The following is a 23,730-nucleotide window of genomic DNA, read 5'->3' as shown; positions in this document are numbered from 1 at the left end:
AGAGAGAGAGAGAGAGATGCATGTGCAGAGGAAAGCTCTTATCTGTGGAGACTGGAGATGTCAGTTTTCTTTGACTGTCTGCTGCTTATTCTCCCTGAGACAACGTCCATTTTGGAATTAAAGAAAATCATCCTGAAGTTTACAGTCACTGCCTCTTAAATGCAGAGGATCTAGTATTGGATATCTGCTCTCATTGAGCAGCTGCATAGTGTATTATGTTATTATTTTGTAGGTGAAAATGATTTTTTTACATGTGGGATATCTGATTTTAGAGATGAACATGGCCTTCAGTGTGGGATAAACTGACTTTTCAAAAATGAAATGTCACAGGTTTCTTCCTAGAATCTATTGATCTACATCAGCAGTGATGCTCTTCTCCAGCTTTTCTGCTTAAAAAGTGTAGATTTCCTTTATTTTTATAGCATAAATCTGTTTTTTTTACAGTGATCCTGATTCAAAATAGAACCACAATTGATGAAATCACTAAAATGCAGAAAACTTAAGCATTCATAGTGTTCAAAAACACTTTTTCTTCCAATTTGCAGGCTTTTACTCAAAGCATTTGGAGTCTTGTGTCCCATTATGAATCATTGGAGTAAATATCAAAGAAGTCTATTTGGAAAACAACCCTTATTTGGGATAAGAAGATTGCACTGTGTCTGTGTGAGCACAAGGATTATGCCTTGCCCCACACTTTGAAACCCCCCTCTTCCCTCACAGCACAGAGATGTTCTTGGCAAAGCGATCCTTGTGTCCATTGTAGCAACATGAAGATGCCACCGAACCCTCCTGAATACATGAATTATGAGTTGTGGCTGTCCTTAAAAGCTCCGTCTCCAGCCGAAGCCCGTCGTTTGAGCAATCCCCTCTGTATTCCAGGCACAATTTAGAATTTTAAGCTTTTATGGGGGCTGATGGCGAGATAGGCGGTCGTTGTAGTCGGCCCCTAAATGGCTCCCTGAGATGCAATGGCAAGAATGATGACTGTGTCCCCTGTTGGTGTCTGTGAGGCATGATTCAGGCGCTTATATGGGGATGGGGAGTAGAAAAGGAGAAAAGTGTTTGGAGGTCTACATTTGAGGCTGCTATTTGTTCCATTATTGAACCAAATGGTGCCAAACTGAACTGTGCTGTCTTGCTTCTAAATCCCAGTACAGTTGGTTGTTCAGAGTTGGAACAAACAGCAGGGCTGAGCTGGATTTGGAACAAGCAGAGCTGGTCATAACTAACTCATTATATGTGGAACCCAGTTCTACTCAAAGCAAAGTGCACATGTGTTATTTTGCATCTTTATACCAACAGAAATTGCTTGTTATCTTGGCTGCAATTTCCAGTGCTAGTTATGCTCTTTTGTAAACTGGCATTCGCTCTGATAAAGCCTGATTTGGCTTCACTGTCAAATCTTTATCAGTGTCTTAGGGAGCATTCAGATGCTAAAATATAAAAGACAAAACATCTGGATTGAAATTCAGGCCTATATGATAGATTGTTCATCTGCCTTCAGGCTCTGCCCTCATCCACCACACTTGACCCTGATGGGTAGACTGTAACAGGACACCACAAATGGCTGTCTGTCATTGACCTCAGCACACACTCTATACCCTCCAACACATATATTATCCCTTAGGGGTTCAACAAACACACACACACACAAAAAACTGAGTGACTGATGCCTACTCAAGCGAAATGTCTGCATATAGCTGCACGGTGCATTATGGGCTTCTATATGTGGATGTGAACAGATTGCACTTGGCTTCTATTTTTCTAAATATGGAAGGAGTAGCAGGGCACTCCGGCGCGACCTCCATACTCCGCCCGCGTGCTCAGATGCATGCACTTACAGTACATCCATGTCTTGCTCTTGTGACTCCATAACACGCACATTTCCCAGGCAGCGGCAGCAGAAGCTCCATCTGAGGGGGGTTGGTGGGGGGGGCGATGAGGAGCGTAGAGGTTGAGGAAGTTGCCGAGCACACACATTCTCTCCACCGCAGGGTTTCGCATTTCACAGTACGGTGGGCTCGAATGCCCCCTCAGGAGCGGCGTAGACTTGCAGAGAGACAGTCGGAAAAGAGGAGGGTGCAGAGGCATGTTGTCCTGAGAAACAGGGGGGAAAAGTAAGGATGCAGATAAATGGAGTTTGTCTGTATTTTGGCTGAGGCCTCTGAGGAAAAAGTTTCTCCTTTCTGGGTTGTTAAATTTTCGGTTAGCATGGTGACCCCTCTCTCAGCCACTATACAAATCATGATGAGGATGGAAAGAAGAATAAGAAGAAGAAACAAAGAAAGATAAAGCAGAGAATCTGAAAACTGTAAATATCCATATTCATCCATACGCTGCTGTGTCCATGTCTGCGTACGTGCACGCTTGTGCGTATGTGTCTCAGTATGTTATGTAATCCTCAGTAGGCCACAGCTGCTTTCTCACACACAGCAGGCATGCTGGGGAGCGCAGCCAACCGGCCCCCTCCTTCCTGTCTCCGTCTTCCTCCATCCCTTGTTCCTCCATTCTCTCTTTCTCTCCCTCTCTTTTTTCCTGCTTTCCTCTTATAGAATTAGCACAGTATGGATTTTTGATCTCTGCAGGGCTGTTGTGTAAGCTCAGGACTTGTGTGTTTTCCCCACGCCGTACACTGCTCAGTTCTATTGTAGAACAGTTGCTGCCAGGTAACAGTGTTCCCCAAGTCACTTTTCTTTGCTTTGCAGAGCACCTGCAATGGGAATGAATGAGTTTAGGTGTCTGAATCATGTATTTCCTGTCAAGGTAGGAAGCTAAAATAAACCAACCCATGAAAACACACACCTCATATCTTCTCTGTGACCTTTTACTCACTGCTGTTTGATTTAATTTTATGCAAATTAAAATTAAATCAATCCTGTAACAGGCACAGTTCAGTATCCTGCGAGCAGGAGGAGGAAGGACAAACTGGGACTTAATCTTATTTGTCTCAAAAGAGCTTCTGCTAGTGTCTTCGCGCCACGCCTGTGGCTTTATTAAAATGTCACATCAACTGTAAGTATGAAACGTGGAATTCCTGAAATCAAGTTTGGAAGATCTCCAAAGAAAAATGTAGTTAATTCCCATTTAGTTTAACTGACGTCTGGGCCCGATTGCACAAAGCCTCTCAAAATGTGATGGAAGGCAGAGAAGTAGCATTGCGGTATCACCCCAGACGGGACAGCAGAGTTGTCCCTAATAGTTTGTTTTACTCGTATAATACAGCAGTCTTTACAGCTGCAGTTAATTTCCAGACATCCTCAAAGTATGAGTGTGAATATGAAATTGATTTCTTGCAGCCTTGTTTTGCTTGCCTCTAACCCGATGGTCAGAAGATCTTGACGATGGATGCCAAGTAGAATCTATTTGACATGGCCCGTGACGCACTGAGACATGAAAGGAAGCCTTTGTACGGCGATGCACAATGCAGCATCTCTGCTGGACGCTTCTAAGTGTTTCCAGCCACAAGGTTATTACTCAATTCATCGATTCTAGGAAACGTCTGTTTACCGGGCCGATAAAAGAAGAGAAACAGGTGCACAGAATTTTGTAATTTAACCTTCAATTTGCAGGAAATTCTCTATAAATCAGATTGTCTTTGTATGCACACGTCGTCAGGTTTGTGTATGTTGTGTAATGAGATGTGCAAGCGACCCCCTGACCCAGTAACATCCATTCTGCCATAAGAGCGCTTAGTGAACTCTGCCACCTCTGTCTCATCACTCAGGCAGCTGAGAGGTGATTGCCAGTGATAGGTGCCTGCTACTGCTTTATGGGCGTTGATGAAAAGGTTGGAAGCGCTGATGAAAGAGACGGCGGCGGAGGAAGTATTCATTTGTCTGACGCTCTGGTGACTGGCCTGTCAGAGATAGAGGGAGAGGGGTGAGAGGCAAAGGAGGTGGTGTAGAAGAAAAAAAGGCAGCAAACGGGAGGCGAAGGGAGAGGAGAGGAGGAGGGGAGGGAGTGAGAGGGAGCGTGGTGAACAAGCACATCTTTATGTATGGCTTCCGTCTGCAAAACGCTCTGCCACCCCAGGTTTGATTAACAGTGAGAAGAGGAGCCAGTCATTTTTTTCGCCTCACACCAGCACACATGGCTTGGCAATGACTTTCACATCATTTGAGGCGAAATCGGGAAGCCGTTACAGCACCTTACAGTGATCCGACATGCTTCGCTGCTGCCATCCGGCTTGGCAACCGCGGGGAGAAAAGAGAAAGGAAGAGAAGTCTCAGGCACTCGTTTTATGCTTTGGAATAACCACCAACTCTCTCTCTCTGTATCTCATGACTCTCTCTTGCTCTGTTTCTCTTTGACAAATTCTGAGAAGACAAAGTCACAGCTGCCTTGTTTGATTTGCCCTGCTCTAACCCCTATTTAAAGTCAGTGTCTCTGCAAAAAGTTGAACTCTGGAGAGTTATGCAATCAAAATTTGGCACAATGCTGAATCAAGTCTCTTTTATATGGAATCATTCCACTCTTCCAGCTTCCCACCTGGAAAGGATGATGGTGAATCAGTATATTATTTGTCAATGAATGGGAGAGAGACTAGCAGAGACCCATAGTCAGAAGGATATGCATCGATGACTCTAGTTTGAAGAGAAGTAGTTTAAATAAAGAGCTATTTAAACTACTTGCTGTCATCAGCTGTGCACATTGGTGGTTGTGTAAATATCTATTAATGAAAACATGTGCTCTGATTTTACCACTAGCTTGGACTGCAGTATCTGACTGTGGTTATTATGGACTTTATCTTCCAGTAGAGTTAAAAAATAAGGTGATTTTATCATTGTTGCTGACATTGCAATGTAGCTGTTGGCACATTTGACATTGCTTGTTGTAATGGCTGAATCTCATCAGAGTGAAACTTTACCTTGTGTGTTTTTTAAATCACATGTAAAACAATTGCCACGAATCACTCTTATGCAAAAGGGCCTTAAATATGTAAAGGCATCAAGTGACAGTGTCAGTTGCCTTGGTTACTTCTTCCCTGTCTTCCCACTTGGACCACAATGTGTTTAATCTTCCAGCCTGCTCACATATTTGTAAATCCATTGGCTTTGATAATGGCCACACATTCGCTCTATGTCCAGGCATTTTGTAGCCATCACTGGTTGTGACATACCAAGCGTTGCATCCCATCTTACTGCCTACCTGTTGCTAGGCAGCCTTGGCAAGCAGGAAGACCAGCTTTGGCCTATTTGTTTGTTTAGCTGTCAGTCTGCGAGGCTAATCCCACCCCGAGGGACTCCTAGCCATCCAGAAACCAGAGATCCAGCCATGTGGACCATCTCTCTCCAAAGATTGAGCGAGAGAAAGGGGGGAGAAAGAGATGGAAGGGTGGAGAGAGACAAGGGCAATTTGCCCTGAGTAAACACCACTGCTTGTTGTTGTCATCCAAAGCCAGTCATCAATCACGGGCCTAAGCTCTTGGTGGTGACAGCCGCAAGGACACGCTGGGCTCTGAAACCGGTTGGATAGTTTATAAAGCAAGACAGTCATTGGTGAAGATCACAGCTGAGTCTCCACTGCAGGCCTTGTTGACTTTTTAGCAGAGTGCGCTTTTGTAAGCCTTTTAAAAGGATGTTATCTTGGCTCGAGGTTCCCTTTCAGGGTGTCACAGAGTCCAGTTAAGACATAGCAATGCCAGTTATCGGCTTTGAGAAGGGGTGTGTGCTTGACGTTTAGCCTTATTATGTAAGCTACAGCAAGTTTGTGTGCCTTTGCAAACGTCTGTGAAGTCACGTGCGTGGGCACTTTGCATGCCAGCCTCAACACTCAGCTGTGGTTGTCCAACATGCAAAGCCAGCGGTGTTTTTCCACCTGCTATGGCTCGCTGCTCCAAAGCTGTCTGCCTGGCTGACCAGTGTGTCAGGACCTTTTTCCTCCTTCTGTATCTTCCTCTTCCTTTATCCATCCATCAATCCATCTCTCCTCCAAAGATTCCTCATCTCTGTGTATTTCTGTCACTTGCTCTTCTTTTTTATCTTTTGGCATCATCAGAATCAGAAATCAGAATCAGAAATCAGTATATAATATCATCACCCTGATATTGTTTTGTGTTCTTTTTTCTGGTTTTAATAAATTTACATGCTGGTTTATATGATGTCCTATGACAAGCAAAAATGTACAGTATCCGTTGGAACTGATAGAATATTGCTAGTATGTGGTAATTGAAGTGAAGTTTCAAACAGGACAAAGCCACAAAACAACGTCATGAAGCAGCTGCCACCTTCGCTGATATGCCACTTTAGTTGTGCAAATTCTCAGGTGACATTTTCAATTAATAAAATTGCCAAAAATGGTTTTGGTGCCAGAGAGGTAGTTGTAAATTGTATGGACTATTTTTAATCTTCATCTTATTGTAAATCTATTTGAAACCAGGGATGAGGATTCAGATGTTTGGTCAACAACAGGTAAAAGATGTTTTCCATTGTCAGCAGCTGATGCTAAATTCACTGGAAGATTAAACTGGGTCCCAAATTACCCTAAAGATACTGGTATCTCCAGCCAACTGGGTATGTCATGTAGTTTCAGTCATTCCAAGCCCCTGCAGGGTTAAGTTGTCTGAATAAGATATGACTTGTATCCTCAAAACCAGGCAGATTCAGCTTGAATTGGGATTAGCCTGTATGTCAAAGCCTGAAAGCACAATTTTTCACCAGGAAAAATATTATTTTGACATGCAGCCTTGAGAAAAAAAAGGCTGTATAAGTGTCAAAGTAGACAGACAGAGGGGTTGAGAAGATTTTGCACCCTGCTTAACTCCTCGAACGGCCTGGGAAGTGCCCTTCTGTGATTTAATGAGACCTGTGGGAAGAGCCATTCATCAGCATGACAGCGTACCTCTGTTTCTCATTGTTCTGTGCTGGTATGTGAGGAGAGCAGTGTGTGTTTTAGCCTTAATGATGGGCTGGCAACCCTTTGATTAGATGAATCTCCTGGTGCTAATTAAGATTTGGGCTGCCAAAAGACATCTGTGTTTATGCCTTCCTCCCTCTCTGTTTCCCTGTATATACAGTACTTGCATGTGAGTTAGGTGAGCAGTTTACCAGATGCTTTTTTACAGTGCCGGTGATTTTGATGTTTTGGTCTAACCTGGGAGTTTTTTTTTTGTGGTATCTTGTGGGCTGACATGAGAGTGGGGCCATTTCAGACACAACACTGGATGCAAAAATTGTTACGGAAAGGGGATTTTTTTTTTTGAGGGAAATAGTTATCTGGACATGGAAATCTACTCGTAAAATATGACTATTTAAAAAAAATTGATGATTGACCAGGATTTAATGGCATTTACACTACAACTCTCACTCGACCCTCCCCTTCCAAGCGTGAAGGCGAAACTACGGTGGCTGCAGAATGTCAATTTTTGCATTGACATATGACAACAGAGATCCATATCATCTGTATTTTTTGCATGTATGCTGTCAGCCCAATGTACTGTATTGACTATAACTTATTCCAGTAAGAGATCCTACATCTATTCATAAGTCCCTCACATTAAGCACAATTAATTCTATTATTCAGTCCTAAATCAATAAAAAAAAAATAAAAAACAATATCCCTATGGGGATCTGGGATACAAATCACAGCAAATACCAGTTTGTGACTTAAAAAGATTTAAGAAACCCCTGCTGTAGATGTTTTTCCCATCGTTTAACTAAACTGATGGTGTCACATAAATGTTTCACTACCCAATTCCCCCCTGCGTATTTCCAGGGAAGAAAATTTGATAACTTATGCTAACAAGAACGAAAGGCATCCCCGTCCACCCCCCAACCCTCCCTTCCTTCCTCAAATCACTCCCCGCTTGTCTCTGCGAGCACTTGCGTGGCTAGACAGCACATCGTCCTGCTCTCCAGTTTACTGCTATGTGTTATTCAGTCTTTTGCCCCAGATATTATTTCATTGTAAAATGATGCCAATTAGTAAAGCCAGTCGCCGGTGGCTGTGGTCTGGCTCCTCCGTCGTTCCGACGGGGAAAGTTATTTGGGTCGGCAGCTATTTTCAGCCTGTGATGTTGCCAGGAATACTTTAGGGAGCAGCCACTGTTTTATAAGAGAGCACATCAATAATTTTCATTGGTGTATGTGTGTGTGTGTATGTGTGTACAAGCGAGAAAGAGAGAGACATGGAGCGCTTCACAGACGAGAGTTTATTGGGTTTATGTGTGTGTGTTTATACCTGCGTGTGCATAAAGAAGACTATATTCAGCGGAGCAGGTGGTGTATATGCTGTCTGTGTGTCTTCCTTCACACAGGGACATGCACTTGTTCTTATGTTGCACATGTTTCACTGTTACTGTCACGAATTCCCATTAATTTAAAACGCGTTAACGCCTTTTCAACTTAATGCCCAAACCCAAATCTTAATGCAGCTCTTATTTTGGGCCTTACCCTTTTGCCCTGCAGTCACCCGCTTTCTTCTGAACTTGCTCTACTTGCAGGACAGCAGTCAAAGCACACATACAGACACACATAGAGCTAAAAGCCAAAGTCAATGAGTTCCTAACACCTTTCTTAGTGCATCTAACCACTCTCTTCCCCTCTTCACCAAGCAGCCGTACGTTGTCAGGATGAAATTGGGGTGAAAAGTCCTCGCACTTCGCTTACGCTTCCCGCTGAAAAGCCAGCCGCTCTGCACAGAGGGGTGAACAGGTTCAGCCTGCCGTGCTGTCTCCGCCCATCCTCGTCCAACCTAAACTCACATACGCTCTCTCTATCCCTCCCTCTACCCTATCTCTTGGAGGAGAGCCCACAGCAGTAGCAGTGGCGAAGAGACGTCTTTCAATATTTTAAGCAGCTTGGGCTAATCTTTGTCGCTCAGGTTTGTTTTGAAAGCCTTGCCATGGGAATAAAGACGGAACGACAGTGCCCCACCTCCTGTTTGCACGGTCTCGGATACACATAAAGTCACCGGGATGCACACACTCTTGCGTAACCGCACACATTCCCTGCAAACACAAACTCCAACACGTCTGCGACCCTGAGCCAATCCACCTTGGCCTTGCGAGACTGTGCCACTGACCTGCTTTCGCTGCTCATGCTTGTTTTTCTTGCCACTTGCTCTGCAACACACTTCCCCATTTTTCACTTCTCAGCTAACCGTGAGTTTTGGTTTTGTAATGAGTAACTGAGCCTGAAAACTGTGGCCCTAACAGACAAAGTGTTACACAACACATGCACGGCAAAAAGCAGGGTAAACACAGACAGGATGACTGGCTAAAAACAGAGGTGGCTTCTTATTCAGCCGCTGAGAAGCATGTAAGAATGAACCATTTTTGCTCTTATCAGTGTGGGCACGGCGCCACAGTTGCACTTCACGGTTTGTGGACGTGATTGGGATACAGAACGACCCTTTTTGACTGGCACTGTATGAGGAGGAAGCAGAGTTTTTCCGCTTCACTGTTCCCTTTATCTCTCTCCTCTCTCCTCTCCCCTCTGTTATTTTCGGCCCTCCTCCCTTCTCTCTTTCTCTTTCGCTGCTCGCCGCTCTTTTGTTTCTCCGCGCCTTTTCCAGCCAAGGCCCCATTCTCTTGCCCCATCATTGTGTGCGGTAATGAAGATTAGCCAGCCTGTCGCACACAATGGGGTCCCCACATCCGGAGCGCAGACTCCCCAAATCCTGCCGCAAGCTGCTAACCCCGGTGTAAAACCACTGTTGTCGCCGACCCCCTCCATCCACGCACCCACACACATACACATGTTCTGCTTCATCCACACACACACACACAAACATGTCCAATATGCACTCGGCCGTGTTGAAAGCAAATGGCTGAAATGTCTCCTGATTAGATTAGGATGGTTTTGACAGCTGAGAGGGAACGCTTGGCGACTCATACGCCGATAAACAGCAGCTCACCCAAATCCAGTTAAAGAGAGACAGAGTTCCCCTCCCCAGCGAGTGCAACACGGCTCCAGTCCTTGGGATTATACCCCCCTCACCCCCCACCCCCCTTCCTCTTCACCCAATCCTCCATACCCTGCTATTCTCCTCCTTTTTCTCTCCAATCTCATCCTCTTCTCCATCATTCATCTTCTTCAGTCTCAAGATGCTTCTTCTCTTCTCTTCCCTTCTGTTCTCTCTTCTCCTCGTCCCTCTATCCTATTTCACCCTCACCTCTCCTCTCCTCGACTTAATACCAGAACAAAGACATTTTCCACACTTTGTCACAAGCTATTTAGACCGAGCTGTAGAGGTCTTTATATGCAGTACACTTGTTGTATCCTGAGCCTAAGACCTCTTAATAATGTCTGTATCAGTCTCAAGGTCGGCAGATCTTTCACGAGTTCAATCTGTTTACTTGTCAAGCTACTTTCAGCGTTTAGAGGATACATGCGTAGCTTTGTCTGTATGGAAAGATGGATTATACAAATGTGACTGCAGTTTTTTTATTGTTGAACAAAATACTGCAGCAAATGTGTGCACCAAGAACACAAATAATCATATCTATACTTACCACATATTGCATACATCTTGGGAGGGTGTAAATACAATTACTTACATGAAAAGTTCCACATTTTGGGAAATACATATTTTCACTTTCTTGCCAAGAGTTAAGATGATACCATTCTAATATATGACCTTTAAACTGGAGCCGGAAGATGCTAGCATAGCTTAGCATAAAGACTGGAAACAGGGGGAAACAGCCTGGCTCTGTCCAAAGGTAACAAAATTGCCTGCCAGCACCTCTAAAACTCAATAATCAACACGTTATATCTTGTTTGTATAATCTGTAATAGTGGTTTTATGGGGTGATATGTACTTGACTAATTCCTGGCTGGGATCAGTGACTCAGCTGGTGGCTTTGTAATCTCATGGTAACAGCAGACACCAAGTAAGCAAATGTTTGCCAAAATGTTTATTCCTTAAAAGCTTTTCATCACGTGTTTGCCGTTTAGATCTAGCTTGTTAGAAATGTAAATTTCATAAATTTCATTCATTATAAGTCAGTACTTATTGGATTAATTGTTAATTTTACAAAAAATTGTCCAACCAACGTACAAAACCACAGGATATTCAATTTGTAATCATAAAAAACAGCATAACCACTCATTTGAGAAGCAAGAACCAGTGAATCTTTGTCCAATATTTTGTTTCTTAATTGTTTGTTCAAATAAATGCAGATGAAGTTAACCAGTCATTCAGATTTCCATTTTGATTGAGCACTTTAAGGACTTCTCATCCACGTTGGTTATTTCCCTAAAACATATAATTTTGCTTCATGTCAGTGTCCAAGTTGTGTTATGGGAAGACTGAAGGGAGGTCCCTAGTGTCAGCGATGATGCGGATGTGTGCTCTCTGTTGTGTCTGCTCGGAGAAAGCAATGGGAAATGTCTTTCTGCTCCATTAAGCAGAGGTCACCAGGTTTTTTTGCGCTCTAAGTGCTCCATCATTGTTGCTTTCCTGCTAGATGAAAGGTGCTTTGAAGATCCCCCATCACACACAAACACACATCCACATGTCGCGTAAGCCTCCAGTAACTGAGGGCTTAGTGGGGAAATGTCTTGCCTCAAAATGAGCAAAACTAAACCTCACTCATAGTATTCTGCAAACAAAACAAGTTCAGTTCCAGTGTCCAAGAGCAATGCACTAAAGACTAAACGTTGAATTAAAATGACAACTTAAGTGCCTGAAATGTAAATCTAAGCATTAAGTCCAACAAAACAAAATTTAATTTGCTGCCTGAATACCGTTTCAAGTGCCCAAGTGTCTATTAGCGCACCCATCCATACAAAAATTGACTGCGTGCAAGGAGGTGTCAGGTTTACAACCAAATGTGCATTATTTCCTCAAACTCCGTCAGCAAATCGTGATTTAACAACTGGCAGTGTCTGTTATCAGCTTGAAGCCTGCACTGTGTAAAACCGTCTCAAGGTGCTGCGTTGCCAGGCTTTGACGGAGGGTCTGACGGCGGCCCTGATTATTACTGTGAGGCTAATGTCGTCTGATAAGGCCGTGTGTGTAATTAAGCTGTTTCCGTGGCGTGTTATCTGAAGCTAGGTAAGGCTTGGCTGCCTGGAGAGATGGAGCTGTTAGTCAATGAGGAGGAGGGTTCCTGTCTCCTGTCTTTGGCTTGAAAGCTTCATATCTTTCCTTCTCTTTCTGTTCCTCCTCTAAACTGCAAAGTATTTCTTTTTTCTTTTTGCTTACGCATCTGTTGGTGCCTTCCTCCTTCACCCCTTACACTCTCTTCAAACTTTCCTCTGCTAAGCTGTAATGTAATTCTTTGCTTAGCTTGTACAGAGGCCTGTTTCTTCATCTTTCACCTGTCTGTCTCTTCCTTCCTCTCTCTAGGAAGGCGGATAAATTAGCTTTGTGTCTGCCCTCTAGCTCTTTCTCTTTGTGTCTCTACTCCCTCCGTCTCTCCTCTGCCTCATTGCTCTGGAGCCCCGTTGGGGCATCAGGGCCTCTAAGATCCCTCCTGGCCAAACACTGCACCCCCCGCCGCTCTCTCCATTGAGACTAACAGGGTACAGCGAGGCCGCTCTGCTATTCAGATCAGTGTTAAGGAAAATGAAGCGTTATCTCCCCACCCGCTCCCCACCCTTCTCCTCCTCCTTCCCCCGTAGGCAGGTTACCCGCTCAACTGGGATCCACCGATGACGCCATGCTGCTCTCCAAGGAGTCTGAAATCAGGGGGCCGGAGCTCTTAGTGAGTGCACGGGAAGGAGCAAAAACCCTGAAGGGTAGCTTACAGGGCAGGGAGTGCTTTTTGGAGATTGTGTGTGTGTGTGTGTGTGTGTGTGTACGGATGGAGGGTGCTGTGTAAGTATTGCTCAGTGAAGCTATAGATTACCGTCTCTGTCAGCTGCGACGGCCACCGCTGATGAGCTCCTGCGCGGTATCATTTCGTATCGATTAGGCACTGCGACGCAAACACACAAAGGCTGTTGGTGAGATGGCCAGCGCCTAGGGCTACTGGTCATTTAGCTGTCACCTCAAAGTGATGGCTTGGCCCAGCTCACCAGATCAATGGGAGACATAGGCCCCATAACACACTATGATGGCAGGATAAGGCATGTGTATAGACACACTCACATATACGCACTTACACACTATGTGAAAGACTGCTCTCTGAATTAAGTGCCTGCCCAAACTTTTCGTTCGACAAAAGTGCCAAGTGTGTTGCTGAATTACAAATAGCAATAACAAAGATGGCTGTAAACAAAGTCAGTAAAGGACAACAGTGAGTCAGAAAACTGAAATGAAAAGAATAAGAAAATAAGGGTAAGACAATTTGATTCTCTGGTTCATCGCAGGACAGATTTTCCCACTGATGTGAGTACTGTTGTGACTGTGGTGCAGCCTCACCTGTAGGGTAAAACTGGGATTCATTTCTTAGAAGGATTTTAATCAATTAATCCGAGCAGGTATCACAGTGGCATTGCATTCACAGCCTGAGAATCAAACCAAGGCACTCTTATTTTCTGTGACCAATGACAATGTGGGATTTAAATAAAAGCATGCAAAAAGCAATAAACAGACTGTCAGTTAAATGTGAAACGACAAAAGAAGAGAAACAAAGCTGCGAAGAAGCCAATGTTAATGCATCCGTGACTTGAGTGTTACTCACTTTTAAAATGAGTAATCAACCCCTGCTAGATATAAAAATGGTCCAACCAAGTAATCAAATTGTCATTTTGGTGTTGAAAAGGAATCCTTTTCCAATTTGTGGAAGATGGTGATGGCAATCAAAAGCACATTCTGTGCAAACACTGTTTTGCTGTGATGAAAGCATCAGAAGACAACACCATAAATGTGTACAGCCACCCAAACGTCAAAACAAAGTACAATATGAGGACAAGTAGTCTATAAAAAAAGCGTTTGCTGCACCATACTGGTAACATTGTATGCAGGAATAGCTTGACATTTTGGCAAATTTGCTTATTCATTTTCTTGACTAGATTTAAAGGAGAAATCGATGCCAAAATATGAAGACACAGCCAGCAGCCAGTTAGCTTAGCTTAGCATAAAGACAGGAAACAAGAGCAAATGGAAAACTTAGCTCTGTCTAAAGGTAAGGACTCCGGCAAGTTAGACATTATTGTAATATTTATTACGGAAACATAACTAGTTACCCAAAAAAAGTATTGTTTTACAGAATCAGTGTGTCTAACAGTCAAGATTCAAAGCAAAAAAATTGTTGATATATAATCCTGAATCACGCACCCCTGCAAGGAAGATGCTGCCGGAGATCATGGGTCATCTTTGAAAAGATGTGACAGCACCCCCCCCCCCCTCCTCAGTGCATTTAACAATAGTGCTGCATCACCCCCTCAAGCTCAGGGCCCCCTTATAGTCCTGCCCTTTTCAACCCTGCTAGCATCAGCTCTGAATATTATTCATAGCACCTTGTCTCTATCACGGCATCTGTAAAAACTAAACACGGTTATCCTAAAATTAATGAGCCGTATCCACCCCATTACATTTATCTGTTTAGTGGTGTTTTGGGCCTTCCTTTAGGGCATTATGCATGCTCTTCTGTTCATATTTATAACCCAGGCTTTTTATTAGCAGCGTAGCGGGGTGCTAACAGTTGGGAGGCAGCCTGTGCTTTGATGGTGATGGCAGGCGGCTTGGCGCTGGCCAAATGTGACGGGGAGAGAGGATCAGCTGCCAGGCCAAGGGCCCCATGGAAGGGGAGGAGAGGAGAAGTGAGGACTGGAGGAAAGAAAGAGAGAGTGGCTTAAGTCAGAGAATAGAAAGTAGAACTTAGTGAATATTGGTACACAGCTCTCAGCCTTCTTGGCTTCGTGAGAGGTCAGTCTTATCAGTCAGTCAGTCATATATGTGGCTTGCTATTGGAGTGAAGCATAAGTGGGGAGTAAAAAGGTCACAATTCAAGTGATTTGACCTAAGCTAAAAAACTGTGCAGTGACCTGACCCTAACCCCAACCCTAATGGGAATAAAAGGAGTTTTTCCTTTTTGACACTTCTGTTGACACTTCTTGTGGCTTTGCTATGTCTGCTAAACTGTGCACTTTCTAAATATTATATAGCCAAAAGAAGACCTTAATTTTTACTTGGACCATACATTGCTTTTCAGTTCTAACAGACAACTTCTTTCCCTTCCTGTAGAGTTCCTATCTCCATTATCTCTCCAGTACATTCCTATAAAACAAAAAATTAAAAAACTAACTGAGAAGCATATTTTTTTCTTGAAGGCTGACAGTGACCGAAGCCACAGCCGAAAATTATCTAGGTAATTAACTGTGCAATTAAGTGTATGCTCAACACATCGACCCATCTTGGAAATGATTTTCGGTTTGGCAAGAAAAGTTTTAGAAATGTCATTGCAAGTCACTTATTAAAGAAAAATGTCTGGTTCCAACTTCTCCAGTGGGAGGAATTGCTGCTTTTGTCTCTTTTCTATCATTTCTTATGAGGTTTTTGGACTGTTGGTCAAACAAATCCAGCCAAATGAAGATCATTAGTTGCAGCCCTATAATGAAACCTTTTGATGCAAGAAAGTGAAAAGAGACAGCACAGGCAGCGGGGTCACGCTAATCATAACCTCATGGAGAAAGCTACAACGCTCAACCTTGCTTGGATTTTATGCCTCAATGCTGCACTTCAATCAACTTCCACTTTGACCTTATTAGGGGTAACCTTTCACTCTTCAACCAATTAGATAAGACATTACATTGCCAGAGAGGGACTTGTGATAAACAAAAAAGGTCGGAATAGGTTTCGTATAACACTTCTTGATTGATCTTGATAGGACTTTTTCATGGAAGACACTTTGGCATGTGGGAAAAGCACAGGTGTACTTTTGTAGCTGCATGCTGGCTCGCTGTCATTGCTAATGTTATGAGCAACACCTGTGCTTTTTCCACTATGAGAAGTTAATATGTGCTGTGAAAAAGGATCATTGATTCGTTATCACTTGGCCTTTCTGTCTATAATTAGAAATTAGATTGTAATGGACACAGAAAAGTGAAATGCTTCAGAAGAGCACTCCACAAGTTGATGACAACTGTCTTGTTTCAAGGGGATGGTTGACAATACGGAAGCTTGAATCTTGGTGGAAGGTCCCACCACCCTGCGCAAAAAAAAAAGAAGCAATTTGCTCTGATTTGGAGGTGTAGGTGGGGCTGCTGGAACAGCCGATGGATTGTCTCAGCTTATCCTGGCTCGCATGAAGGAATCATCCTGAAAGCCTTTTAGGAAATGGACCCTGGCTTTATGCAGAGCCAATAGATGTTGGCTCTCCAGATCGGCATTCGTCCAAACAGAGCTGGACTGGGCCATGAGCTCTCCTTTATCTTGGCTATTGTGCGATACTTTTGGCGCTTGATTCCTTGCCTACACACACGCAGACACAAGTTGCACATTCACTTTAGGCCACGAGATCAGCAAATAGACGCATTTATGCATATGTGTAGGTGTTCACACAAACAGACACACAAGAGCTGCATAATTACACACAGAGCAGCATAATTATGCTACTCACTCGTGCACTTGCAAAATTATGTGCACACAAATGCAAACTAGCATAATTACATTCACCCACATACAGTACATACACCCACATTACACACACAGGAACAGCTGATCAACTGCATGACCTTCTCTCTTACAATGTTAATGTCACCACCTGGGGGAGGAGGGTGATGGGAAAGAAGGGAGGGGGGGGCCTCGACGGAGTGATGGGAGAAAAGAAGGAGGAAGACGGACAGAGAGGGAGAGCTGCACGATAAGCCTGTCATATGCACCGCCCGCTCACCTGCAGCCTCTCTCATCCGTCTTACCTTGTCAAACATCCCACATTCTGCATGCACGCACATGTACGCACACTTACAAGTGCAGTTTACGTGCATGTACGTGTGCCCTCACTCCACCTTACGCCATGTCACATCCAACATCCAAGCACATCTTCGCACATCACGGTGGGTCGTAACCTAACATTTAGTGTGCATGAACCCTTTTCTGCGTGCATGTGTGTTTGTGTGCGAGGCCTGTGGCTTTCCCGCTGACAGGATCCTGTTATGCCAAATGTCACACTTCCAAAAAGGATTCACCCCCCCACTGAGAAAATGAAGTCAACACCTTCCATCGCTCTTTCTCCCTCTCCTCTCTTGCCTTCTTCACCTTGTCCCTCCATCACTCTCCTCCTCCGCCTCCTGCTTCTTCTTCACCTTCCTTTCAGCCCCCCCTCTCACTTATCCGTTTCTATCCTCTTTTCCGCTCCCTTGAACTATCTCTACCTCACACACATACACACACACACACACAGACACACTCTCACCTTGGTTTGCAGTCCTAAGCAATTTGCTGAATAAAGTCCCCTTTAACTGGCTGGTTCTATCGGATAATTAGTCCTCACCTTGGGAGAGGAGGAGACGACAATAAGAAGAAAAAAAGAGGAAAAAAAGGGGAGGGAAAAGGGTGATTTGGGGAAATCGATAGGGGGTGAGACAGAAGGAGAAGGGTATTGGTGAAAATGAGTGAGAAGCAGATGTGGGGGGCAGGAGGGTAGGTGGAGGGCTTGAACGATAGCGCCGGCAGTGTTGTGAACAGAGCAGGGTTTTTTTTTCTGTCTCTACACCCTCACAGGCCAGCACATGCTATTCCCTTCATCATGTCTCAACGCCTTCAATATTTAATTGTGTTCTGGAAGAAAGAATAAAGGCAAAGAAAAACCCTTCTCATTTAATTCACGATTCACTGGCCGCAGCCGTCAAGGAAACAGTAGAAACCTTGCAAATAGGACGTGAAAGAAGTTATATTTCAAAGTCATCACAGAAAGAAATAAAAAAAAAACATGTAGGTGTGCAATGGAGGGAGGAAACCGGTGCATTATCTTCACTTCTCACTGTAGATTTTGTCTTGAGCAGCTTTTTAATTTGATGTCAGAATGCAAATACTGTAGACAGTCAAAAAACAACTCCAAATCTCTTTCTGTTCCTGGAAGAAGACAACTTAGAAGAGAAATCACACTCCCTTAGCAACAGACAGCACCCTCCAAAAGGGGAAGAAAAAAAACTGTGGTTTTATTTTTAGAAGGTGCAAACAAGGAAAGGGGCGGGGGTTGTAAGATTGTAAATGTCTCTGATGTGTTCAGTCTGTACAACCTTATTCCTGTTAATGGAACTAGCTAGTCTGTCTGTCAGTGCCTATTTACACACAAATGAAGTGGCGAGTAGCACGCGCCCAGTGGAGTTGCTAGCCTCCATCTCAGCTGTCAAAACGGGTTAGTGGCTACAAGCGAAACACCACGATCCCTGGGATCAAACTGGCGCCGTCCGTTCAAACATAATAGCTTCATCCTCGGACATGGAGCGTCTCTTTCCCTTGCTGACTCTCCTCTTAGAACCTCGCCAGCTTGTTGTAAAGTAATAGACTTCTCAGGATGCCAGTTCACACAAATCGGGGATGTAGCCTTTTATTTGCCCTCCGTGGGGAGAGGTGTTTGGAGTAATAGGGATGAAGCAGACCATAACTACAGCTGAATAAATCTTCCTATCTTGGCTCAGTGGAAGCCGGTGCACACATGGCTTGTCAAAGCTCTATAAAATGTTGTTTGATAGGAGTTCTGTACAGTTTAGGACTTCTCCTCCTGCTATCCACTCGCCTCGCTTTCGTTCCGCGCTACAGCGGTTGCAATCAATCAGTGTGTAATCAGCCGTCTTGCTGGAGCTGCCAGGTAATCCTGGCTGTCTTGGTGGCTATCTGTGCATGTGCGCATGTGACAGCTGGCAGAGCTGCTAAGTTGCCTGTCTGGGTGGGTGGATGGCACCATGCAGATTTTCTCTCCACAGTGTGTAAAAGCATATCGGATGATCTGATAGCTGTTGAAATTGTCAAGTGGGATTTGAGAGTGAGGATGGGCATTTTCAGTGCAGATGCCCAAATCCGTGAACTTGAGTCCGAAGAATTGAGTTTAAATTGAGTCTTTTTTTCCACTTTCTCTCTTGTAGACCTGCCTAGAATTGGAGCGTTATCTGCAGACGGAGCCCAAGCGTCTGTCAGAGCTCTTCGACCAAGACCTGGATGGCCTCTTAACTCCTGCCTATCTGAAGGAGGACGGTGAGGAAGAGCTGACAGACTCCCTGCTACCCAGCCTGCCCAGCCTCCCTGAGCCCCCTAGCCCACCTCCATTGATCCTCTGCCCGACACGGAAGAATTTTCCCTCCCCTGGTGCAATGAAAAGAGACCTCAAACCCAAGGGCCAGGGCCTGGAAAATGTAGAAGGGATGGAAGGGGTCCACCAAGCCCAGCTGAGCGCTGTCACCTCGCTGACGCCCCCGTCGTCACCAGAACTGGGCCGCCACCTCGTTAAACCCAACCAGACACTGACGGCCTCGGCTGATGGGACGCTTACCTTGAAGCTGGTGGCCAGGAAGGTGGGGCTTAGCGCAGCCCGTTTGGTGGCGGCGCACGCAATCCCCGTCCGGATTAAGGATGAAGACGAGGGCGCTGCATGTGTGATCGGGGTTGGGGAGCTACCGGAGAACAAGAAGAGGATCCACCGTTGTCAATTCAACGGCTGCAGGAAGGTGTACACCAAGAGCTCCCACCTAAAGGCCCATCAGAGGACACATACAGGTGAGGATCAGAAGGAGTTTGTAGTTTCTTTTTAGATGTAGCTGTATCAGTTAGTGGTATCTGTGAAAGAAGAAGCAGTAGTAGTAGCACTTTGTTAGAGATGGAATATTATTTGGCTATTTTGGGTGCACAGGCCTCTTCAATGTGAAATATCCATGTAATTGTTCGGAATTGTGCACACAGCTCACAATAATAATGTGTAAATGTGTATGCTTGTATATGGAAAAGGAGTTGTATTAAGACAGAGAGTTACATATTAATTGGTGCTCTTGACCCTCTGAGACTTTCAGCAAGGCAGCTCTGAGGACACCTCTCTTACCAGAGGTAGCCACCCGACACACCTGCTGGTGATAAAATTGATTGACACTCATTGTTGGTGACAGGCTAAAAAGGCTCAATCCTGAAGCTAAATGACTGCTGCACACTGAAGAAGGCATAGCCAGAACGGCTGTACTGAACATAGAAACTGAAAGAATAGAAATGAAAGAGCTCTATTTGGATGTGCAGACTATTTTTGTACTTGCTGGAACTCAAACTCTCTTTTTGCCTTTGGATTTTTTCTTGTACCAGTTTTCTTCTGCGAGTGATGTCTTCTTGAAGTCTCAGGCACTCAGACATGTGTACTATATGGGACAGTTTACTTCGGCCTATAAGAGGAAATAAACTATTAGCATTTTTTTACCAAAGAAATATAAAATGTGGGCTCAGTATAGACTGCTATCAGCCTTTATACCTATCTATGGTCCATGTGAGCACTACATCCAGCCTCAAGGGACCAGCTTTCGGAATTCCTAGATAACCTGACTTTTGAGATAATTGGGGAAAATCCACCTGCTTCACATTCTTGGAACAAGCCCAAAATGCACATAAAGTGATAAGAAATATGAAGAAAAAAACAGCCCAGTAATCATGGAATGTGCTTAAAGCCTGGTCCCTTTGGTACCACATAAATATTGCCATGTAAGGTTAAATTATGATGATAAAAAAAAAACCCACTTCTCTTATCCCGCTCTTTCTACCTAAATACTTCTCCCTGCCAAACCAGGACGGGCCCTCCTTGTCAAGGTTCTTCTCAAGAAGGAAGGGGGGAGGGTTCAGGAGCTATAACTCTCTCGCTCTTCCATCTCAATCCCAAACCACTCAGACCCCTGTCGGGGAGCTGTCCTCCGTCTGAGTAACTGCACAGTGATGGATGGATTGACCTGGATAGGCCGCCATTTCCCTGGTTTATTTCAAGCCCTCCCGTGCTCTATGCGTTCTATAAGTCTAGGTCAGTGATTCTCAATCTGAGGTTAGAGACTGCCTGATTTAGCAAGGGTGGTAATAGGATCATTTTAAGATCAAGAAAATATGTTTCAAATATAATGAGTGTATTGTAATCTTAGGAGGCAGGTCATGAGGGATACCATCTGTACGCTTATTCCAAAAACAAAACATGTTGGCATCTGTGTTTGCCGTTTATAAATTAGCAGGGTTAGGGTTCAGCATCCTTTTGCCTTCGGGTTTTGTCCACACTAAGCACATTAGGAGTGTTTATTTGAACTCTTGAATGTTTCCTCTTCTCCTCCTTGGTTTGGTTGGAAAGGTGTGAACAATGTGTCTACCCCCATCTAAGAGAGGCATTCAGGGATATAATGAGATGAGCACGACAGCTGATGGGAAGCCATTGCTCATGCTCAGAAGGGCTGAATAACAAATTAAATGTAACAATCTTAACCTATGGAGGTACAGCAAAGAGCGTCCATCATACTAAATTAAGTTAAAGGGACTCAAATTAGATTTTATTGCCACCCACCATCTAAATCCCTAAACCTAATTGTTGACAGATCACCAAGACTGCTCAGTTCACAACCTACACATGACTTGTTTACTAGATCTGGCTCACATGTATTGTATGATCAACTTATCACTTTCTGTATGTTCAGAATTAAGAAACGGCACTGTATGTGTGATCACACCCTCGATGGTGCACACCACAGGTTCAAGCATCAGCCTGACTGAAACAAAAAGCACAGACATGCAATCATTGATTTCCCCAGTGTGGCGTGTCTACACCTCCTGTGCTTAAACTCCATGCCAACTGGACCAACGCTGGGAGACCAGTGCCACAGATGTCACAATATCCATACATAGCATTGTATTTTGAGCTTGTTAGCATGTTGATGTTATCATTTGGCTCAAAGCACTAATGTGTATAGCCTCACAGACGTGTTTTATCTCTTTCTTTCTTTCTTTTTTTGATTTTTGTATTCATTAATTAATAATCATTTTATCATTTCATGTCAGAAAAAGACTTCCCAGATCCCAAAGAAACTTCCTCACATTGCACATTCAGTCTAAACAATCTAAAATATTTAGAATGATATAAAACAGATACATGCATTTTTGCTTGGAAACTGTCTTGAACCATTAATTGATTAATTTCAAGATTAAGAGAGCAGAGGATAGAGATGAAGACAGCACCACCACACACACACACACAGGGACTATTCCATACATTGTTTTTTAGGAAAATCCTACTTAGTATGGCTTTAAAATTTGATAGGATAATGATTTAATGACATATAATGTTACATATAGCATAAAGTGCTCAGTTTCTTGAGGAATCCTTCCCCCGCATGCTTATCCTTGTCACATAAGGTGCTTTAGATAAAAGCATCTACCCAAAGCACATCTGTCTTTGACATTCAAACCAGGAAGGTAGAATGATAAAAGGGGGAAATGTCGACATAAGATGACAAAGGAACACACAAAAGCTAAAGAAAAAAGGCAGAAGAATAGGATAGAGTGACGCGGAGTGAAACAAAGAGTAGATGAAGACAGAAGACAGGAATGGGGGAGGTACAGTAGAGCGACCCTCTTCAGAAAAAGACAGCAGTGCCACAGGCTCCCCCATTCACTGAGCCATTATCCTGACAAGTTTAAAGATGTCATTACTCAAATCCTCTTTTTCTTAGTTGTTATTTCCATAAATTACCAACGTAGAAAAGGCTACGATTTAATCTGGAATTAGACTGGCTGAGTTGAAATGACAGTGCCCTGTAGAGCTTTTTGTGAATAGGCTTATGGCAGATAAGGAATGGTACAATTAGATTTTGGGCAGGGTGAGGGAACGGGTAAAACACGAGGACTGTTCTTCCTTCTCTCTCTCTCTTTCCCCCCTGCTCCTCATCTGCCTCGCTCTCTCGCTCTTTCCATGTTTCTACTCTCTCTACTTCTCTCCCTATTTTGCTCTATATCAGTCTTTTCATAGCATGTCTGTCTCCGTGTGTGCATCTCTCTCACACTCTCATTTTATTGCCACTCTCTCTCTCTTTAAGCTGAGGCCAAGAAGAAAATACCTAACTGCAATTTTTCAGACCAATATTGCACTTGTTTTCTATAAATTAAACTTCAGGCCTGTACTGGTGGCTCATAGTATTAAACAAGATATCTTTTTATCTCCTCACAGACTTACACTATTTACAAAGGTCTGGAAGTTTTACAGAAACATTAACTAATTCAGGGCACATACTGTGTCGTACTGTATTATTCAAATGTAATCATGGCATTCGTAAGTGCAACTATGTTCATTGATAACAGCTACATGGTTGATGGTAAAAGTGATTAACTAAGCTCACAACAGACTGACATGCAGGTCCCCATTTAAAGCTTTTAAGGTGATAAGTTTAAAACAATGTTATGATGTTCTTAAATGTTTCACTGGGAGATTCTGACAATTCTGCCTGCCAGTTGTTTGTCATTTAAACTTATAAGCTACCAAAAATATACAGCCTGAGACTCAGAAACATTATGAAAGTCATTATTAATAATGAAGTTTAAAAAATTAAGTACAATTGTGATTCTTGCAATTTGAGAATTGCCCTTCCAATATAAAGATGTTTTTCTTTCAGCCCTAGTTTTCAATCATCCTCATGGCTCTCTCTAACATACTTCATCAGTTCTTTCTCTGTTAACCTGTTTCTCTCTTCCTTTTCCTCTTCTTCCTTTCGCTCATCTCTAAGCTTGCAGAGCTAGTTGTGGGCAGGGGCCTGTAAAACATTCTCCAAGACCCTCTATAATGACCTCTGAGACCCGGATGCCCTGCTTCAGCTCCAGCTAATGGAGGGAATGCAATTAACTTCAACGCTGGCACCTGAGAGGCTGGAGTGAGTGCGTTTGTGTGTGCATGCATGTGTGTTTGTA

At 43.8% G+C, this 23,730-nt stretch overlaps 1 protein-coding gene across 1 annotated transcript in view; it reads left to right on the top strand.

Annotated features, from left to right (window-relative positions):
- klf7a (Kruppel-like factor 7a) overlaps positions 1-23,730 on the top strand; it is a 36,202-nt gene that overhangs the window by 1,905 nt on the left and 10,567 nt on the right. The window contains exon 2 of the mRNA XM_035677850.1: positions 18,918-19,545. Coding sequence (XP_035533743.1) covers positions 18,918-19,545 — 628 coding nt within the window. The remainder of the gene's footprint in view (positions 1-18,917; positions 19,546-23,730) is intronic.

This window comes from Morone saxatilis, unplaced genomic scaffold (assembly GCF_004916995.1).
Source record: "Morone saxatilis isolate NCDOM2014 unplaced genomic scaffold, NCSU_SB_2.0 Contig6, whole genome shotgun sequence".
NCBI lineage: Eukaryota > Metazoa > Chordata > Actinopteri > Moronidae > Morone > Morone saxatilis.
The sequence above is the reverse complement of the archived record's forward strand: the minus strand, read 5'-3'. Positions and strand labels throughout refer to the sequence as shown.